Raw genomic sequence first — 20,166 nt, 5'->3', positions numbered from 1 at the left:
CCTAGACAAGTAAGCTGAAGATTGCTCTCTGGCATCCTGCAAAGTATTCATAAACTTAGCAAAGAGTTCGTCATCTTCTACGCTGTCGAAAACACAATCGAGTTACTGCAGGTAAGCAGATGGGGAAGAGTCAGGACACAAATGTTAAATAACATCAGCAGCTGCCGGCAGAAGACTGTCCACAGAATCTTTATTTCTGGATGAACTATCCCTTCAAGGATTGCAGTTTTAAAATTAACACTTTTAATTTAATATACTGTAGGAGAAGCAAGAGTGTCCGAAGCCCTCAAGTCCATCAGTGTATTACTGAGACGAGCTGAGGTTGCAGAAGAGGAACACACTCTGGTTGGCTGAGAGTTCCTGATGAGGTCACCACATGCCACGCCCATACTTCAATCATAAGGGCAGGAGTAAAAGCAGAGCCCGACAGATATCAAATAAACATGCATCAAGTTTAGAGATCAAACCATCATGCATGTTTCAAAAGGAATGTTCTCTAGATGGTACCACGCAAAAAGGGCACAGGGTATATCTGGTTCATAATGATGCTATAAAACCCTCAGTATTCTTGTGCATAAAGAACATTGCAACTCCCTGATTTGAAAGGAATCACACTTTACAGCACAAATAGCACCTCACTAACAGTCATATGAGTTACATAATGCTGTGTTTGAAATCTGAAAAGCGCTGGCTTCACAGGAAATATGTCATATAAATAAAAAGTTTTGCATAATCACAAGTGATGTTACGATTCATTGGAGACGTTTTAAAGGCCAAGTACATACAATTGTGGTATCGCTATATACAGTATTTCAGCCTTTTTAATGTTTATTTGAAATTAAAATGTAAATCACTTTTTGATTTATATATTCATCAATATTCACCTGTGCAATTTTCCGTAAATATTCTACATGCATAAAAATTTTCCATTGGTCATTTTGTGTTAGATAAAAGGATTTAAAAAAATAAAAGGAATTTGGCACCTTGGTGTGCTGCTTTTGGTATTAATTTCTCTAAATACTATCAAAATATTGTTTTCTCACACATTTCCCTTCAGATCTATGTGAATAGAAAGTGAAACATTTGTTTGTGTTCTGCTGAGAAAAGTCATTAAAGTGATCACTTTCTGTCCTCTGCAGAACACAAAATAAAATACGGTATTTTGAAGAATGTTGGTAACTGTCCCACATTCACTTGCATTGGTTGTATCCATAAAATAGAAGTGAATGGGTGCTTAATGTTTTACCCAGGTAAGTTGGAACGTCTTAAAAATAAACTTCAACGACGCTAACATCAGAATCCGATGGAAGAGACTGTGTTCTTCCACAACCCAGCGCTGCACAATATATTGCATGTTTGTTGCTTGGACGCTCTAAATAAAAATAAAAGTAGTCCTCACTTTTGCACATATGACACTTGGCTAACCGCTCGAGAGAGCCCTTCGCTAAAGTTGACAGGGTTCTTCACATAAAAAAATGATCAAATAAAGACAAGACGAAAATAAACCTTAAAATGTAAATTTTTATATCTTTTATAAGACCAACGAATCTCAAAATCCTCAACTGACAATTTATTAAGACCTAAGTGGCGAGGCCTTTTGATCTAAGACCAAACAACAAGCATAAAAGCGCTTATTAATAACGAACATGGTAACACTGCAAAAGAGCGCTGTGTGATGCAGCCTTCCAGGCATAAACACAAAACAGTGTGTATCGGTGGTTTAGTTTAAACTGATGGACAAAATTAATCTTTAGCTGAAAAATATGTCGCTGGTTACCAGTTTGTCAATCATCACAAATGCGAGAGTGTGTACAGTGTGCATAGCTTAAGTTATTTGCGCACCAGTGGGCGGAGCTAGAGAAATAGTTGTTGATATTCTTCTGTGGAGGCGGTGTTAAACCTATCAATGATGTCATTGAAAGGTACATCCAGGACCTGCAGTTCGCTGGGCCTGGTGTCAATAAAGGTTGTCATTTCTGTAACAAGGACGTCTTCAGTTCTGACCCTTACAGGATGTTCGTTTGAATACGATGAGCTTTCATATAACAAAACCTCAAGTTAAAATTGATTTCTTAATTCATGACACCTTTAAAATCCGTCCGACCGGGTAAGCGTTGTGAAACAAGTCAGGGTTTTTAAACTCAATGGTAAAATATGTTGTCCTTCTCAGTCACTCCTGTGAGGTAGCACCCTTTATAGTTTCAGACACAGCCACACTATTAGCTAATACTAGCAGCCAAAAGTGTTAGCGCAGCAGTCTACGACAGATGATCTGAATATGTCTTTCCCCAGACATGTTTTGTGCCCTTTCATAGTGATGTCTGAACTCATATTGGGTCACGTGGCTTCTCTCTCAATGGTGTGTTAGTTGCTTAGAACAGTTAGCTTCAATGTATGGCATGTCATGGAATTACCTTCTCCGTCCTCTGGATCTGTCTCGATGGCTTCAATGGCTTCGATGGTTGCTGGAGGGAGAGGAGGGGAGCGTGTTACATCTGAACAAGCCATGCAACAGCAGTAATGCACAGGCAGCGGTCGCGCACAAGCAGTCTCCATGCCTGCGAGATGCATGCACGCCAACCAGACTATGGACCACAGACAATCCCCTCAGCCACTCGATGTGCTAAAGACACCCTACGGGCCTCTCAGAAACTCACTCTCACCCCAGTTTACCGGTCCCGGGTAAACCGACCCACCAATGTGTCCATGCTTTGGGGGAACTAAGGGAGTCACCCCAAAGCCTGGAGTTTGTCAGAGGATACAGAGAGAGACAGATGATGGACAGGTGGAAGAGACATTCACTTACAGAGAAAGAGATAGATAGAGGGGAGATAATAGGAAGCAGAAAAAATAGAGAAAGAAGGTGATAGAGAAAGACAAGAACCAGAGACACGCCCAGTGATGGGTCATGAGCTCACCGCTCTGTAGAGTTTGTTTTCCTCCAGACAGCACGCCGCTGGGCAACATGCCAGTGGGAGTCAGACCCTTCAGAGTCAAGACATTCTCACTCTCCTCTCTGTCAGGACAGGATATAACCATTATATTTATTACACACACATCAATGAAAAACATTTCCCCATCCAATTACCTTATATTATAGTGTTCAACGAGGCTAAACTATAACATACTGTAGAGTTCATTTATTGAGATGCTTTTAGTCACAATATCATTTTCACAGTTATAAATGTGCTATTAAATGGTTTTGATGATCTTGCTATTATTCAAAAATGTGGAAAAATATAAAAAAGAACGAGTGATCCCAAACTTTTGACTGGTACTAAACATAAAATTTTATGTCACAATATCTTTCTGAATTTGATGAAAATCAATATTAAGTATCCTGTATCCTCATTTGTGTATGAATGCAAGTCAATGGAATGAAACGTCTAGTAAGACCGCGGTGATAATAGATTGGTTGTGACCCTTTGTCACTATTGACTTCTTGAACACGTTGCAAGTGGTGGTATTTTGTTTAGTATCTTCTGTTTAAAAATCTATACTTCAATCATTCTTATTATAGATTGTGCAGTTTGTGAAGGCTCAACATTCACTCCTGAGTCTCTTTCCACACCTGTGTCGCTTGCTTGATAATAAGAAGTTATGTTTTTCGCAACTCGTGAGATATTAAAGGGGATTAAAATTGCCCACTGATGCCATATTTGACACATTTATCTTATTTTTAACAATATCAGATTTTCAATAAATTCTGTAGTTTTATAAATTCAACTCAATATCTAATATTCGATATATTAACCAGTCCTAGTATTTATGTTGGTGGAGCAAAATTCTGGAAAAACAATTCTGTCTAAAAGGTAAGCTGCTTGATATTAACCTTATTGAAAAACGCAATATCACACTTCCGATCATGCTGTTGAACCGCCTATCAGAGACATTAACCGAAGAAAAGAACTAGAAAATCTTTCTATCATTTCCAAAACCAGAGAATCATTTCACAAGCATATGACCCAGTTGACCGCGGATTGAATGATTCAAGCCCTGTTTATACCTGAGCACGGAGAACATCTTGGCCATCTTCCCAATTGCACGGATCTTGTTCCTAATCACCTCTTTCCGAGCAGCTGCTGCATTGGCTGTGGGCGGAAATAAAAAATGAACCAGTTTCAGACCGTGTGACCACAGGCTATAAAACTCCAGAAACTTTTAAATTGCCATTTGTGGTTTAGGCAGACTAAAGCAAACGGAAAAGAAAGGAACGACAAATATTTAGCTGGTGCCAATTACTTTAGCGGGCAGCTAAGAATCGAGTGCTTAAGAGGAACACAAGTGCCATTACTAATACAACATTACACAACTGCGAAGCCTCGCAGGCACTTTATGAGAAAGATATTGAAGGAACTGAGTCATTATTCAGGATGTACCTAACGTCAAATAGCCAATTTCTGTAGGGAAATGATAATTATGTTTCACGCGGGGAAATCATAAATCATGCTTATTATTTGTATGCGGATGCTTGTGTATCCAAAGGGCAGATGACACAGTGAAGGAAGTGAAATGTCTCACCGTCAAAGATCTCCTCGCCATCATTCATCAGCTCATCGTCGGAGCAGATGCTCAACACGTTGACCAGCATCTCTGTGACTGTTGGAAAAGCAAACAGAGTTACAGATCATATCAAAGCAGAGGACACTGTTATTAATCCAAATGTTTGGTTCAGGTTTTGAATCTTTTCGATTGTGAAATGTATTCAGATGTAAAAGCACCGATATGCACAAAATGAACAGTTTAACGTGCACTGGAGCCTCTCATGCCCCAAAAACAGAACATGAAGGTTAAAACAGAAGCTGAATATCAACGTATTTTAAATCTGAGGGTACCTTTCTCTCCAACGAACGGCAGCGACCAGGTAAAGACGTCCATGAAATTGGGAAGCCAGTAGGGGTGAGGGGAGCAGTTGAACTGACGGATGTTCATTACATTGTTCTCGTACTTGAGAACAGCAGCTGAGGAAGTGAATAATCTGAATAAGTACGCCATCGGCATCAAGACTTCTGAAATCAATAATTTGATCAGTAATCTCAAGACCGCGTGGTTCCTGAGCCGCAGGGTTACTTTCCTCATCCACTGACGCAATGCAGGTGGAACTGTGGTTTTAATTGTGTCTTCAGTACATACTGTTTTATGATTTTTAAATAATTGCTCAAATAAACCAAATTATCTCTCTATAGTGTGTATATGTGATTATATTACAAGGGTGAATAAGCACATTTACGGGCACAGTTATGTCCCGGGGTTCTTTTGTATTAACTAAAGGATTTCAACTTTTATATTTTTGATATATTAAGGTCATTTAAAAAACTTGTGAGGTTCTTAAAAAACATTTTCCAAATACATCTGACCTCAAATACTCTTAAATGATAAAACTTATAATAAAACAAATAACCAACCGTTTTGAAGGTAACAATATACAGCTGCAGTAAAATATCAAGAGACCATTCCAAATTTTTATTTTATCAGCATTTCAATCTATGTATTGTGGCCTTTCCAGTCCAACAAAATCAAATATCAAACCACAGGATTGACATAAAGTCATCCAATAGCAATTTGAAAGATTGACAGCATGACCAGAAAAAAATTTCTGAATACATGTAGAAATATTACTTTTGAATTACTAAAAGATGGGGTAACACGCAGTTTAACACATGGAGTTCATGTCCAGCATCTTTAAGCACTGGGATGCTGGACATGAACTCAGCATCTTTAAGCACTGGGATGCGCCATGTATCAGTTTCAAACGATCTAAAAAAATCCAGCGTTATATCCACCGTTTATATAACATTCATCACCGAAATGCAGTGAACAAACAAACACACCTCAACTTCTCTCACTATCGCAAGAGTAACGAGCTGCAGCTGCAGGCCCACAGCACAGCCAATCTTGATAAGCGGTTCTTCCAATCGCTCGTTGGTTGGCTCGTGGGCGGGCTCTTTCTTTCGCCTTGCTGTGGGCGTGGCTTTTCTGGGAGAATTGCCCAATTAAAGCAATAGGATCCCTGTTACGAAACAGTTATCCAGACTTATAAAAAACGTTCCGAAACAAGCTGGAGTGCTGGGGGAGTGTATCAAGCACAGAAATACTTCGTCATACGTCCAACTTTATTTTTAACAAGTTGACCATGTTAAGCCTGAGAAGCATTTAAAAGTGAAAAGAAGTCAGAATGCATGAAATAGCATGTTACCCCATCTTTAAAACTGATTATGAACTTGTTTTCTTTGCAGTATTAGAGGATTTGAAAAAAAACAGGGCATCTTTTCTGTTATTTTGACCTGTTTCTCCAGTTTTCATTTTCTGCAAATAAATGCAAATATGAACAATATTTTTATTTGGAATTGGGGGAAATATTGTTAGTAGTTTACAGAATGAAACAAAAACTATTGTTTTTATACCTATAATTGAAATAAACCGGAAAATATGTATGAAACGGTCTCTTAATTTTTCAGGCAGCTGTATGTTACCAAAGAGACAAGACTGTCAATGAAGTGCATGTTTGAGATGAAACATAAGACATGTGATGTGTGATGCAAGCAAATAAAAATCAAAGTATATATTACTTCCGCCTCCACTAGATGGTACTATTGAGAGCTTGACCCTGTTCCATCAGCGGATGATGAGAGAACATGGATGAGGTCCATCAAGCTGACTTGCCCACGCTCTCATCCCGCTCTCTGTTCTCTCCAGCTCACGTCTCACTGTAAGGAGAAGCCAGGACTCACCTTTATTATTGTAAACATCAAGGTAGTTTGGTGCAGAGAAGATGGTAATAAGGGAGGGGAAGCCTGTGGTCTGACTCTTCCTGTACATCCGGTACCTGTGCGAAGGAATAGAGAGGTTTAAACTTCTGTTCCACTGGTCTGTCAAGTATCCAACTCATTTTCTCTTCAAAAGTAACTTCAACAATACAGTGCCACTATCTTTTATTTGTTTCAATTGTTGTTCAGGTATTGTTTTGGTTGGCTTTTCCTCCACCCTAACACAGTAGGCATCATGACGGCTGCAGGCACAGAGGTCCACCTTTAATTTAAACCAGCCAAGTTGAAAACCAGCTTACTCACACATCATTCCATGTGTTCAGTCACTTCAAGTACGTTTCAGTCTGGATGTGACTGACAGTGTAGTTGGTAATTAGTACATCCATTTCCACCCATTCAGGCCAATTTGTAGAATGGAACATGATAGGCGGTCATTATCAATTGACGGTAATCACCCAATCACGGCAATGTGGAGGCATCGTCTCCTCTCACGTGACTATTCGGCCTGTATTTTGTTGTTAATCTATAAAATCCATGTCTTGGCTCGAACACAATGATGCTTTCAGCCTCCCCTGAAACTCTATCCTACAGACAGTGTTACCTTATCTTACACTACACACATTTCGTTGCACTGTACTTGTATGTGTGTTATGACAATAAATTGAATCCAATCCAATTTGATTCCATTGCATTTAATAATATCGGTCTTGTTTGGAGGTTATTTTGGTACTGTGTGTTTTCTCAACTGTGCTTGAGGATGCACACCCCCTTGCCCACACCTGGATGAGATAACTGAGAGGAAGATATTGTAAAACATAGAAATACAGATTATGACAGATTGAAAGCTCAACAAAAAGAGAGAGGGGGAATACTTACCCTGCATCTTGTGCTTCATGTGCTCGAATGATTGATAACAAGTTATTATTCTGTAGGAAGTCACAGACTGCTGGATAACTGCAACATGTAAAATAAGAGAGGTAGAAGAGAATACGAGAGAAAATAAGAGCCAGAAATCAGAAACAGTGTATGGACGTGACTCATTAACGTTGTATTGTTTTTCTATGCTTTTCACTGTCAGCCAATGAAAACATGTGTGCCTTGTGTATATGTGGAATATCTGCAGTTCACCATGTGTCCAGTGTGGTGCTCTATACTGCTGGTTATGTGATTTCTTTACTACTCGGCTAAAAAGAGAAGCATGTTTGGCCACCAGTACATGTTGTGATTTGGATGCTGGTTTTCTTGTGTCCATCCCAGGTATTTGGTGAATGGTCACATTACAGTCCCTATTCCTCATAAATGAGCTTTTAAATAAAATATTACTAATATACTATTTTATGTTCTTTAAAGAGACATCTCTTCTCCAATTGTTGTGTTTTATTGCTTCTGGTTTGCACAATGAAATTCACAGACATCCTACAAAGTATGTTGGCTCTTTTTTTCACATTCTTAACGGATGATTTTTTCTTCTTTTATCATGCACACTGATCATTTTTTATGTCTGGACATTATCATCAGTTTAGTAAATTATAAAGTTTGATATATCAACCAACATATAATAGTAATACATACATTCTCCGAGAATTTCTATTTCAGTAGTTTTGCCTGAAAATGTCACATCCATAAAGTTGGTATTGGCCACTTGTTGCATCCAGTTGAGGCACTAAAATTATTAACTGGATATAAATAAGAACTAAACTAAAACAGAAATAGAAATTAATTAAACATATATAGCAAAATTAAAATTAAAATTAAATGACAAAGCACATATAAAATAATAAAAAACTGTTTTGTAAAAATGTAACTAGAATTAACGTGAACACACACAAAACATAAAAAATACATATTCAAAATATTCATAAAACTACATAAGAAACTGAAAACAAAACTGTAATAAATGTCTATAAAGGTATGCAATAGATTTGACCAGAAAAGACATCTGAAGCTCATTCAAATACTTTACAGCTATTTATATTAAATGTTCATAAACGATAAAGATTTTATATTTTTATCATTTGAACACACGCACAGTTTGAAATAAAAAAAACTCATTCATAGTAAGCAGGAGGGCTGCCGTTCATAATGTTGCCCTGTCAGAAACTACTGAAACCTGCAGTTTGATATACAGAAGAGAAGCCCATCCGACGGGTTCATGTATAGCCTGAAGCAACCTCTCACCTTCACCGTCAGGGAGAACTAACACTGCTTTTATTTGCCTACAACCCAGTAAAACAGTACGACATCTCACTCTCTCTCATTCATTCTTCTCTGCATTTTGATTCTAATGAAGGGACTCACAACTTTCTACCAATCACTTCTTCCTCTGCATCTCTCTTTCTCTCTCCTCCATCACTCGCTCTAGTTTAGGAAGAGGAAACGGGTCGTCATGGCAACACCACACTGCGGAGCCCTTGGGGATTGTGGGATAGATCGCAGTGCTGTGATGCCGTGGCTGGCCGCAGTGTGGGCCCTTCACTCTCTTTCCCTCTCTTGTTTTCTGTCCCTCTCTCCAATTCGTTCTCTTTGCTGACTACAGTAGGATTAAGGGCCATAACGACATCCTATTTTTATTATCAATGGACATTTTCAATGTAGTTTCTTATAATTAGACTTAAAGGAACCAAAAGCAAAATTCTGTCTTCATTTACTCACCCTAAATTTGTTCGAAATCTGTGTACATGTCTTTTTTATGAACCCACACAAACACCTTACTGTCATGAAAAGCAAATCGTATTAAAAGGTATAAATAAGATCGTAAGAATTCATATGATTTAGCCACCTCACAAATTCCTGTGAGAGGGTGGCCTATGGCCTTGATTTCTGAGACCAGCTTCACACCATCATTTAATCTCTGGATTGCTATGTAGACCTTTTAAGAACATGCACCCATAATATGCACCTAGACTATGCATTCGTACAGGTGCAGTAATGCAAAATCCTATACGTGGAGTTTGCACGTGTACAGAGGCAATGAAATAAACACCAGAGCGAATGGAGGGCGAGAGGAGCGATTAACCACCAAGATGGTGATTCAGGGAGGTGGGCAGCTTGAGGAACACTGACAACACTGATTAAAACAAACCGCTTCTGTGAGCCTTGCATAACAGAGATGTGTGTGGGTAAGTATGTGCTTGAGCATGCGGCGTGGTGCGATAAATTCAGTGGTGTGTGTGCATGCTCAGTAACATAACTGCCGCTAATACACACACGGAGGAAGAGTAATGTAGTGATATTGGGTCGTGGCTCTGCTCATACACAAAAGTGAACATATAAATGTACTATTCTTAAATTCTATGCACATGATGTAAAACAAAACAAAAATTAATTGTACAACGGTACAATTCTTCATGTCCTTTTGTAATTCCAGACGAGAATCCAAAGGTTTTGTAATGAAAAGTGGATGTGTTTAACACAAACACGCACACACACATGTAAAAACAGCCACAATCAATATTACAACCTTGGCAACAATCTCTGAGAGAGGGAAGCACTGTAATTAAAATTCCTCACATTGTTGACAGACTAAAACAAATGCTACAAGTCAACAGAAACAACTGGCGATATAAGAACAGATCTACACTCTTGCTCCCTCGGAAATAAACACACTCTCGCTGCCGTTCCATCAAATTTTTAGCAGTGTGTGACATATTAAGAGCTTGTTTCTTTATGCCGTGGGAGCAGAGGGCAGAAAACAACAGCAGCCCAGAACACCTGGAGAGACCAGACAACCCCCCACTGACTCGACTGCCCTCCCTCTCTCGCTCGCTCTCTCTCTTTCACAGACACACATCCATCCATTCACACAAACGTGGATTATAGTGGCAGAATGAATTATGAGAAGACATCAGTCTTCATTTGTTCATAGCGCAGACGAAACCAAGAATGTTTTCTGTGTCGACAACCCTTAAATCTACCTTGCATACACTGAATGAAAAATAAATTGCTGTGGACTTTGGAACGGATAAACCCTAAAGGTCTTTGCACATACAGTATGTGTTTTTTCGTATTTGGCACTCGTTTGTATGGTGTCTCTGAATTGTTAAAATAGGCCTCTCATATTGCTTGCTACGGATGCGAAAACGCAGAAAATCTAACCCAGTCCGAATGTTTTTATGATGAATGAAAATATCAATGGCAGCGTGTAAATGGGATTGACACAACATGAGGTCGTGTTTATTTTTTTACGTGCGGAAATTTCGAACACAAATTTCGTACTCAATGTGCAATGGGCTTAAGACTCAGGGTATCACTAAATATCAGCATTGGCAATATCCGTGACATCAAAAACCAAGATTATTGATATTGTTTTAATATTACACATATGATATAGATATCAGATATAGTTACCACGATTTATTATGGCCATGATAACCATGTAGTGGAAATATGATACCGTGACACCCTTAAATATTAAAAACTAACTGACTAACACTATTTGTAATGTATTTTCAAAAGTTTACTTATTTTCATAATATCTAAATTTTTCTTATTTATCTCTATCTAATATGTAACTGGGAGCCATAGCCTCAAAAAACCCAATGTTACTCTTGCATCATGCTTTTGTATATACCGACATTAGGGTTGGGTGATGTTTCCCAATTTGGCATTGCATAATATCTACAGTAAAACAATGCCATGGACAATGACATCTGTGTCGTCTTGATACAGCATGAGCTGGACAGTTATAAACAAAGGCACCTCTTCTCTATACATGCACGAACGTAAGATGCGAAGATACAAAATCTGGCACGTCTAATCTGTACAGCGTGACCTTATAGGCTCCTTGTTTATATTTGTTTCCAAAGCGTTTTGCAGCCCGCATCATAGAATAGCAAGAGTCATGTTATGATATTTGCTGGCTCAACATCGTGATGTCGATGTCGGCAATGGAGAATGGCATCTTCTATTGGTCAAACCCTTACCAACATACTGCATTGTATGCACACCCCCACATACCCCACTCACACCCATAAACAGAGTAAACATCTTCTACCTGTAGAAGTATGAGCAGCCTCTGACTGTGTTGTGGCTGAAGTATTCTTGGCTCTTTTCATTGCCAAAGTCCTCCAGCGGATCAGACCAAAGCAGATCACACATAGGCCCGAACGCAGGGGGCTCCTTAAACCGGTCCAACTAGGCCACAAAGACAAAAATATCATACAGAATACAGAAATACACCGCTTTCCTGTGGCCATGCATGAAATATCTGTCCTCCCACACACGTTATCGCTGTTCATGCATGGTTTGGCAGTACCTTCTTTATGTCATCTAAAGTCTGGATTTCTGGGGACAGTCCACCGTGGACACAAAGGAACTGTTGGTTCATGAGCGCGGCCAAGGGCAGACAGTCAAATGCGTCCATACAGGAGTCATAAACCTGCTCTGAATACTTGATTTTACCTGAAACACAGTGACGGAGAAGCAAATGAATACAAAGAGAAAGTAGACAGATAAATATGATGTGTGCCTAGCAGCCAATGGTGTGAGTTTTGTGGCATGGCCACCGATTTATCTGAACTATACAATGTATATTCAGAAATAAAGAAACTAATTATATGATTTTAGATTTAAAAGGGCCATGAGCCATCACAAGTCGGTTTTTCAGAGGTAAACACACACACACACACACACACACACACACACGTGGCAAATCTGTAAACAAATGCTGTTTTGTTCTACCAACATTTATCATGTTTTTTTCTGCCCTCATTAGGTTCCTACAGGGACCAAACTTTAACGGTCAACACCATGTGTCTCAGCGTGCAACAAACACTTACAAACAAAATACATGGCATCTCAAGACAGATGCCGCTCTTTTCTTTCACAGCTCGTCCTTTTCATTATGTCTCAATACGGCACCTCTCAAAAGCATTTGTAACCATGGCGACTGGTCAGCCCAGCAGACACGAGGCGTCAACTCCGCACCTCTCCCTCCCACCTCACCTGTGTCTGTGCTCCGCCGCTAAGCCTCATGGGAAGGCTCCAGCATTACCTCATACTCCTTGACTTGCCCACCAAACCCCTCCCAGCTGTTCAGTGTTATAATCCTCGCTCACTTTGTTCTTTCAGGATGAATAGATTTAAACTGAGGAGTGTGCTCTGCTATATTTATTTTGATATTCTTTCAGTGACAATAATGGACACAATGGAATTCTTATATGGCCCATTTTAAGATATACAATTATACTGAGCCTTTAATATAAATGCATGTTTATTTTTATTATTTAAATTATGATAAGGCAATAGAGGTCCGTTCTATTTATACTGAAATATTGACTAGATATCACAAGACATATTAAAGTTGTATTAAATGCGGGTCTTTAAGACTAAAACCCCTAATGAAAATGCTTCCTTCGAATAATATTATTAATGTTTCAATATTATCAATAGGTAACAACAGGTCGCAAAATTTGCTTATTTTATCAGGAGATCAAGAAAACAGTGCTTTTAGTAAAAAGGGACCGTGAAGGGATGGAAAGGAAACATCGTGAAGAGCAAAAGGGAGCAGGTTGAGGAAACAAAGAGAGCTACACGCGCATTATATTTGCTAAGCCACAGCTTAATTAATTCATCAGATATTAATAACGTCTTCACATACATGAAACATGTACATCCGGGTGCACAAAGGCAATACTCACATTCTTGTTTGAAAGTGAAATATTCTGTCAAATGTCTACATTCATGATTTCCTCTCAGTAAAAATAGCGTCTTTGGGTAGAGGATTTTCAGTGACCAGAGGTATAGAACGCACTGCAGGAAAGAGAGAAGAAACCGACTTGAAACATACATACACATCTATGAGATAAACATATAAACCAAACTAATGCAGGTCTGTGTAGTGTTAATTATACACTTCTAATTACATTACATACGTTATCAAATCTACTGTCAGTACCCATCACCTTCACTGGCTGCCCCAGACCACACAGTAAGTGGGCTTCATTATCGCACATACAACCAGACTGGCAGATTCATACTGTTCTCGTCTACCTATGCTTTAAAGGTCAAGTGTATGACCATCTAGTGGTGAGGGTGTAAATTGCTCTTTCGAAGCACGGCGCATGGAGGCTGACACAGGACTAACATGTCATCAAGTTGTTGCTTCTTATCCGAAGGAGATCACATTTACACGCTCTATAGGGCAGTTTGTCCCTTTAGAGCTATACTGTAGAAACAACATGGCAAATTCCATGCAAGGGGACCTGCGGCGTACGTAGATAGAAATATCTCATTCTAAAGTCATAAAAACATAACGCTTCATAATGTAAGGTTTTTATACACCACTGAAGACATACTTATGTATATTATATTGCATTTCTGTCAATATACTAGTTTTAGTGGCTTTTACTTCTAGATATAAGTGTCTCATGAAAAACTACTAGTAAGGAACAGTTCGTCCAACATGACAGAAGAGCTCTACAGCTGTGTAAAAGAACCGGGAATCCATTTAAACCGATTATTTACATTTGGAAGAAGAGAGTGTCCTGACGTGACAAATTGATTGAAGCGTGTTATGAGTTACTAATGAGTTACTATGTCTCATATGAGTTACTGTCTTCTCACCTCAATACTGAAGTAGCCCCGGTCCACGTAGTCGCCAAGGAAGAGGTATCGTGTCGTGGCTGGAGAGCCTCCCACCTCGAACAGCTTCATCAGGTCAAAGAACTGCCCATGGATGTCACCACACACTAAATAGAAATAGAATGAGAGAGGATGAGCCATGAACCATAAAGGTTTTAATCATGTTTTTTTCTACATACTGTAAAACAGGATATGCAAAACATTGGAGTACATTTACAAGTATATAGCTGCAACTTGCACATTTTCTTTGATTAAACAGGAAACTTCAATTAAAAATACAGTAACCAACCGTAACCACTAACTGCGATTCTACGAAATGTAGAAATAATAGTAAAAAAGGAATAGCAGATACAAACTTATTTTTTATTAATGCTGGTTTGGATTCATTGCAACCAGTAAAACCCTCTAGTGTGTCACACAGAAAACAATACATAACATTTAATTTTATGTATTAATATTATTATAGAAATGAAAATGATTGATAGGACAAATATGTTTTGTCACTCTAATGTATAATAAAATAAATACAAATGTACAGAAAATACGAATATGCAGATGCCCATCTATTCACAACTTTATACTTAAAGAGAGTGCTAATGTATAATACAATATACTGTAAAGTATATCACAGAAGCACATAATGCTTACATTATATTCTATGTTATTTCACACTGGCTTTAGTCGTAACAGTAGAGAAACATTGTAAAGAATGATCTATTTTAATAGTAGCCCTTACACCGATAATTAATCAGAACACAGAAATGTATACATTGAGTAAATGATGACAGCATTTTTGGATGAACTATCCCATTAAAACATTCATACATTGAAATCTATAGATCCTTCATACAGGCAAAGCTACTAAAGCAGTTTAACCATATTTCTGAGGTGGGTGTAATCTTTAAACTCTATCTCTAAAGTCTGTAATAAACGGACAGAAATGTCAGTAAACACAATCACAGCAGCTGTGCACACCTGAAGCACACATTATATTATACATAACTACCCTGTAGATCTGTTGGTTCTTTGCTAAATAAATCTCTCTGACACACAGAGAGATAGAGAAAGAGGGAGAGAAATGCATACTCCTGTTGCCATGGAGACATGAATTTGATGAGAATAAAGAATGAAATAAATGAGACGTTTGCGTTGGCATGGAGATGGTGCCTAAGCATTTACCCCAGAGAGCCTCTCAGACTGTCGTGTGTGTGGGCGTGGCCTCGGACAGTGACACGCACACGCACATATGCACACATGGGGCAAACAGCAGATAAGCAAGGGGGGTGCAACAGCAATGATGAAGGTCTGTGAATTAGCAAGTGGTTATTTCTGACTCTTAGCTTGTGAGGTAAGAATTTTACTGTAAATTTCACTCATGCCCTTGAATTAATCTGCTTCATTTGCAAGCAGTGTGTGTGTGTGCGTGTAGACTAAAAGCCTAGATTTTTATATACAGTGTGACCTACTATAATTGTGTCCCCATGTCTGAGATCTTTGAAAATCTAGAGAAAAAAATTGGATCCATCTCACTTCCTGTTCCTACCATTTTAAAGGGATGGTTCACTCTAAAATTGTATTTATTTCCTCATTTATTCCCTTTCATGTCATTCCAAACCTGTATGATTTGAATATGCAGAACACAAAAGATAATTTTAGGAATGCTGGTAACCAAACAACACTGGAAGCTTCCAATGTATAGACACAAAACCACATAAGACATTTCTCAAAATATCTTCTTTTGTGTTCCACAAGAGTCATATACAGGTTTTGAGCCACATGAGGTGAATACAAGATGACAGAATTTGTATTATTGGGTGAACTATGCCTTCAACTCTTCAGGTCTTTCTTCAATCCTCTAATGCTCACATCTTCAACAAACACACATGTCAGCATTCATAGCTCGTGGTTAATACATTTATTGTGTTGGCCTCCTTTCTTTTGTTGACACAAGCATTCAGTCAACCTCCACTCGAACGGCTCCTTTACCTCAAAATCAATACCCAAATCAATAAATCCATTCTTGAAACGAGCACTTATTTAGCCTTAACTGTCATATAAAAACTGTCTCTTAGCAGCCCGCCGAGAATGGCATACATGCAAAATGCACCATTAACATGAACCATTAACACACATTATAAAGCCAAAGCCCTAGATGCAATCCACCAGTGTGGCATACTGGATAGAAAAAAGCCCTCTGGAGGAAATGAGGTTGGGAACAGCTAAAGGGTTCGTTTTAGCTTATTTCTATCTTTCTTTCGGCAGGAATGGGTTTGATGAATGACAGGGAAGTCACAGGCTGAACTCTCTCTCTTATCTGTGTGCACTCGCTCTTCCACCGACTAGTAAAGAGATTCTTCTGCCCCCTTGTATTCAACTGTTACTGCTCCATCCTACTCACGCTGTGCTTATTTGCCTTTCCAAACCCTGCCATCTATAGAAACACTGATGCATTGTGGAAAAAAAAAGGATGACACCATTTCGGTTAATAAGATATTCTACTCAGAGGAAAGAAATATTACAAATAAGGTCTTTTTGTTATCACCAACTATCTAAAATGAGCTTTTATTCCATACAGATTTCGGATGCGTCACATCTTTGCAACATAATAAAAAATCTGCTGATATTTATTTAGTAAAAAAGTAATTCCTTGTTCAGAATTATACAAAAATGCACTTTATTTACACGCACCTCACCGGGGGGAGTTAAAGAAGAGCATTATATTATTTCAAACAATATCAAAATACATAGATATAGCTGCAAGCAGCAATTACGGGGTCAAGTCCGTATTTTTACACCTAAAAAGAATACTTTATGTACAAAAAACAGTAGCCGCTGGCACAATAAAGTATTTTATTTAATGGCATTTTTTCAATAATCGATTGTTTTATGCATCGATGCAGAATCGTTCTCATCAGCATCGCCATGCATTATAAAATAGATTACATCCAACAGCCTTAATATTTATGTGAACCACTTCAATTTCTACATCACATAAACCAGGGGTCGGGCATAGATTAAACCATTTTTAACCAAAGAGCCATTTCTGCAGTTTAGGTGGCCATTGCAAAAACCATAACATCTTTCAATGACTTCAATACTAATAACTTGATTTATGTCTAAAGACATAACTCTAGTTATATATATAGTCTCACTTAAGGTCCGTGTGGGGATCAATTGTTCTTTTCCTTCGATAAGATAACATGTCCACAAACAACTGAAAAACAGTGAAACAAATGAAACATCTGGGGCTCCGAAAAATGATTTCCATTACTTATAATTTATAACAACTTAGGCTACAGGTTTACAATAGGCCTCCATTCAATTAAACTTCATTATGTATAACATATAAAGATATAAAAGTGCACATTCCTATGGTACGGATACTCTTAAAGATACTGCATATGTGTCTTCTGACTTTGCATTAGGTATGTTCGACTTCGTGAAATTCTGAAGACTAATCTGCAAATTTCAGATTTCAGAGTACCGCAAGAAAGCTTTAAAAGCACGCGGAGCTCTGCTCTCGCGGCACTTTGATGTCATAAGCTGACCGGTTTACGCAACACCTCATGAAAGAGACATACTTAACTAGCGTCATGCTAATAGCTTTTTTATTCGGTTCCTACGTGGTCGAGACACTTAAAGTACATATCGGCATTGAAACTGTAGGCCTATGTATGGACTTCATATGTTGGTCTAAGTTGAAGACACCTTGAAGTCCTTAAAATAGCAACATCCGAGCAAGTAAAATGTAAGTATTATAATTTGTGTATATGGCTCAGATTACCCATAAAACAAAACACAATGTCACGTATTCACTTAATTTGTGATGTCGTTGTTATGTGTACTACTGTATGTGGGAGAGCAGAGGGGTTTCTGTGGTCTCGCAGGTGCTCAGAGTTCTTCGTATGTATCCCAGGTGGTCTCTCTCTCTCTCTCTCTCTCCGAGCACCTGACTTTTTCCTTACGAATCTCTTCTGGTAGAGCAAAAATGTCCTGTTGTTTAAGCCTTTGTAAATGCGGTAGGTTTATATAATCCAAAACTGAGAGGAAAAAAATATGGATATGCTCAGTCACGTTGCAACATCAGAGCTGCATAATGCATGGGAAAATCAGATGCGCCGGGCTGTGTGTTAGCAGCGGAAAGCATTTACAGTATAAAACATTGAATCCTGCATATTGAGACATTACATTATGCATGAAGAGGTGTATGAATTCTGCATGGAAATGATCTTTCTGGCTCCTGGTGTTAAGTGTTTCTGTGTAAGCCAATTGCCTGGGTCGCTTAACTGATTTTAACAAGCCTTGAGGAAAAGCAGGTAGTAAATGTGCAATAAACATACTTCTTCAAATTCCTGCGTCACATGCTGCACGAGTGCATGCGGAAAAGAATGTAAATGGAATGTGCTCTGTGTCACACTCACAACGACTCTGTCATGATCTCCCACGGCGGCGACTAAATGTCGTTTTACTCTGCAATCCACTTTTCTCCTGATAGATGATCATTCTCTAGCTCACTTCTCACGCCTCTTCACACCTTTCTGCCTCCTCTCCTCTCCTCTCCTCTCCTCTCCTCTCCTCTCCTCTCCTCTCCTCTCCTCTCCTCTCCTCTCCTCTCCTCTCCTCTCCTCTCCTCTCCTCTCCTCTCCTCTCCTCTCCTCTCCTCTCCTCTCCTCTCCTCTCCTCTCCTCTCCTCCCTCTCCTCTCCTCTCCACTCCTCTCCTCTCCTCTCCTCTCCTCCCTCTCCTCATTTTTCTCATCTCTCCTCTCCTCAGTGTTTTCTCCACTCCTGCTCCTCTCTGTTACGTAAGATAGATCTACTCCACCGCCGCTGGCTTTAATGAAAGAGCAGCGCACAACACAAATCATTCTCAGCATAAATGAATGGTCCTGAAGCGGCGCTCCGTATGTGTGTGCTTGTGTAAGTAGTCTTGATTAATAAAAGCAGAAGGTGATGGCCATACAGCTGAGTGAAGGCAGTGACAAACGGCAGCAGATATGTCTTTGTTTTCCATTATGTTTCATCACAAAGGAAGCAGATCTACCAACAATGACGGGTCCTCGCACACTGTGCCTCCTGCATATCTGATACTCCTTTGATATTAATAATAGACGGTTGCCGGCATAAACGTCACTTGGCCTAATTTAGGTGGATCTGGGCAAAAATTGGGAACAGACATGTGAACGCACACCACACACACAGTAAACTCTAAAAGGTGATAATTGTAAGGATGTCTGTTTATGTGTGTCAATGACTATGCAGTGCTGAGCATGATGGTTGTAGGGGGGGCACTTATTCTCACATCACCCACTGCAGGCACACAGTGTGCAAGCAGAACTGGATGATGGGAAGAGATTGAGAGAGAGAGAGAGAGAGAGAGAGAGAGAGAGAGAGAGAGAGAGAGAGAGAGAGAGAGAGAGAGAGAGAGAGAGAGAGGGAGGAAGAATGAATATTGAGCTGTGAGGTACAGATGACTCAAGAGGTGTAGGTGTGTTCTGCAGTAGAGAGGCGCTCTCTCTCTTTATCTCTCTTTCTCTCTCTGTAGGTCGCTCTGAACATCTGATGGATTTCAACAGCTGCACTGTACCAGACAAATCTAAGAGCACAGTGGAATTGAACTCTTTCTGCGAGACTGCAAGTGAACTGGGGTGAACCGACGCATTTTCGTGCTGAAGTGATAACACGGGCGAGATGACAGCTTTCACTGACTTCATGACCCCCTAAGCACTGATGCTTATGAACATGTATGATTTATTTAAGCTATTCAGCTGCCTTAATCTGCTGTTATTTTGGTGTAGCTATGGGTCACGGGTCATCCAA

General features: G+C 39.2%; 1 protein-coding gene across 1 annotated transcript in view; it reads right to left on the bottom strand.

Moving 5' to 3' along the window:
* ppp3ca (protein phosphatase 3, catalytic subunit, alpha isozyme) overlaps positions 1 to 20,166 on the bottom strand; it is a 39,922-nt gene that overhangs the window by 3,370 nt on the left and 16,386 nt on the right. The window contains exons 3-13 of the mRNA XM_079487114.1: positions 14,331 to 14,455; positions 13,406 to 13,517; positions 12,022 to 12,167; positions 11,761 to 11,900; positions 7,644 to 7,721; positions 6,732 to 6,826; positions 4,836 to 4,961; positions 4,522 to 4,599; positions 4,007 to 4,091; positions 2,919 to 3,016; positions 2,415 to 2,465 (exon numbers count right to left, since the gene is read on the bottom strand). Of these exons, the coding sequence (XP_079343240.1) occupies positions 2,415 to 2,465; positions 2,919 to 3,016; positions 4,007 to 4,091; positions 4,522 to 4,599; positions 4,836 to 4,961; positions 6,732 to 6,826; positions 7,644 to 7,721; positions 11,761 to 11,900; positions 12,022 to 12,167; positions 13,406 to 13,517; positions 14,331 to 14,455 (1,134 nt within the window). The remainder of the gene's footprint in view (positions 1 to 2,414; positions 2,466 to 2,918; positions 3,017 to 4,006; positions 4,092 to 4,521; positions 4,600 to 4,835; positions 4,962 to 6,731; positions 6,827 to 7,643; positions 7,722 to 11,760; positions 11,901 to 12,021; positions 12,168 to 13,405; positions 13,518 to 14,330; positions 14,456 to 20,166) is intronic.

Source organism: Barbatula barbatula, assembly GCF_947034865.1.
Source record: "Barbatula barbatula genome assembly, chromosome: 22".
Lineage (NCBI taxonomy): Eukaryota > Metazoa > Chordata > Actinopteri > Cypriniformes > Nemacheilidae > Barbatula > Barbatula barbatula.
The sequence above is the reverse complement of the archived record's forward strand: the minus strand, read 5'-3'. Positions and strand labels throughout refer to the sequence as shown.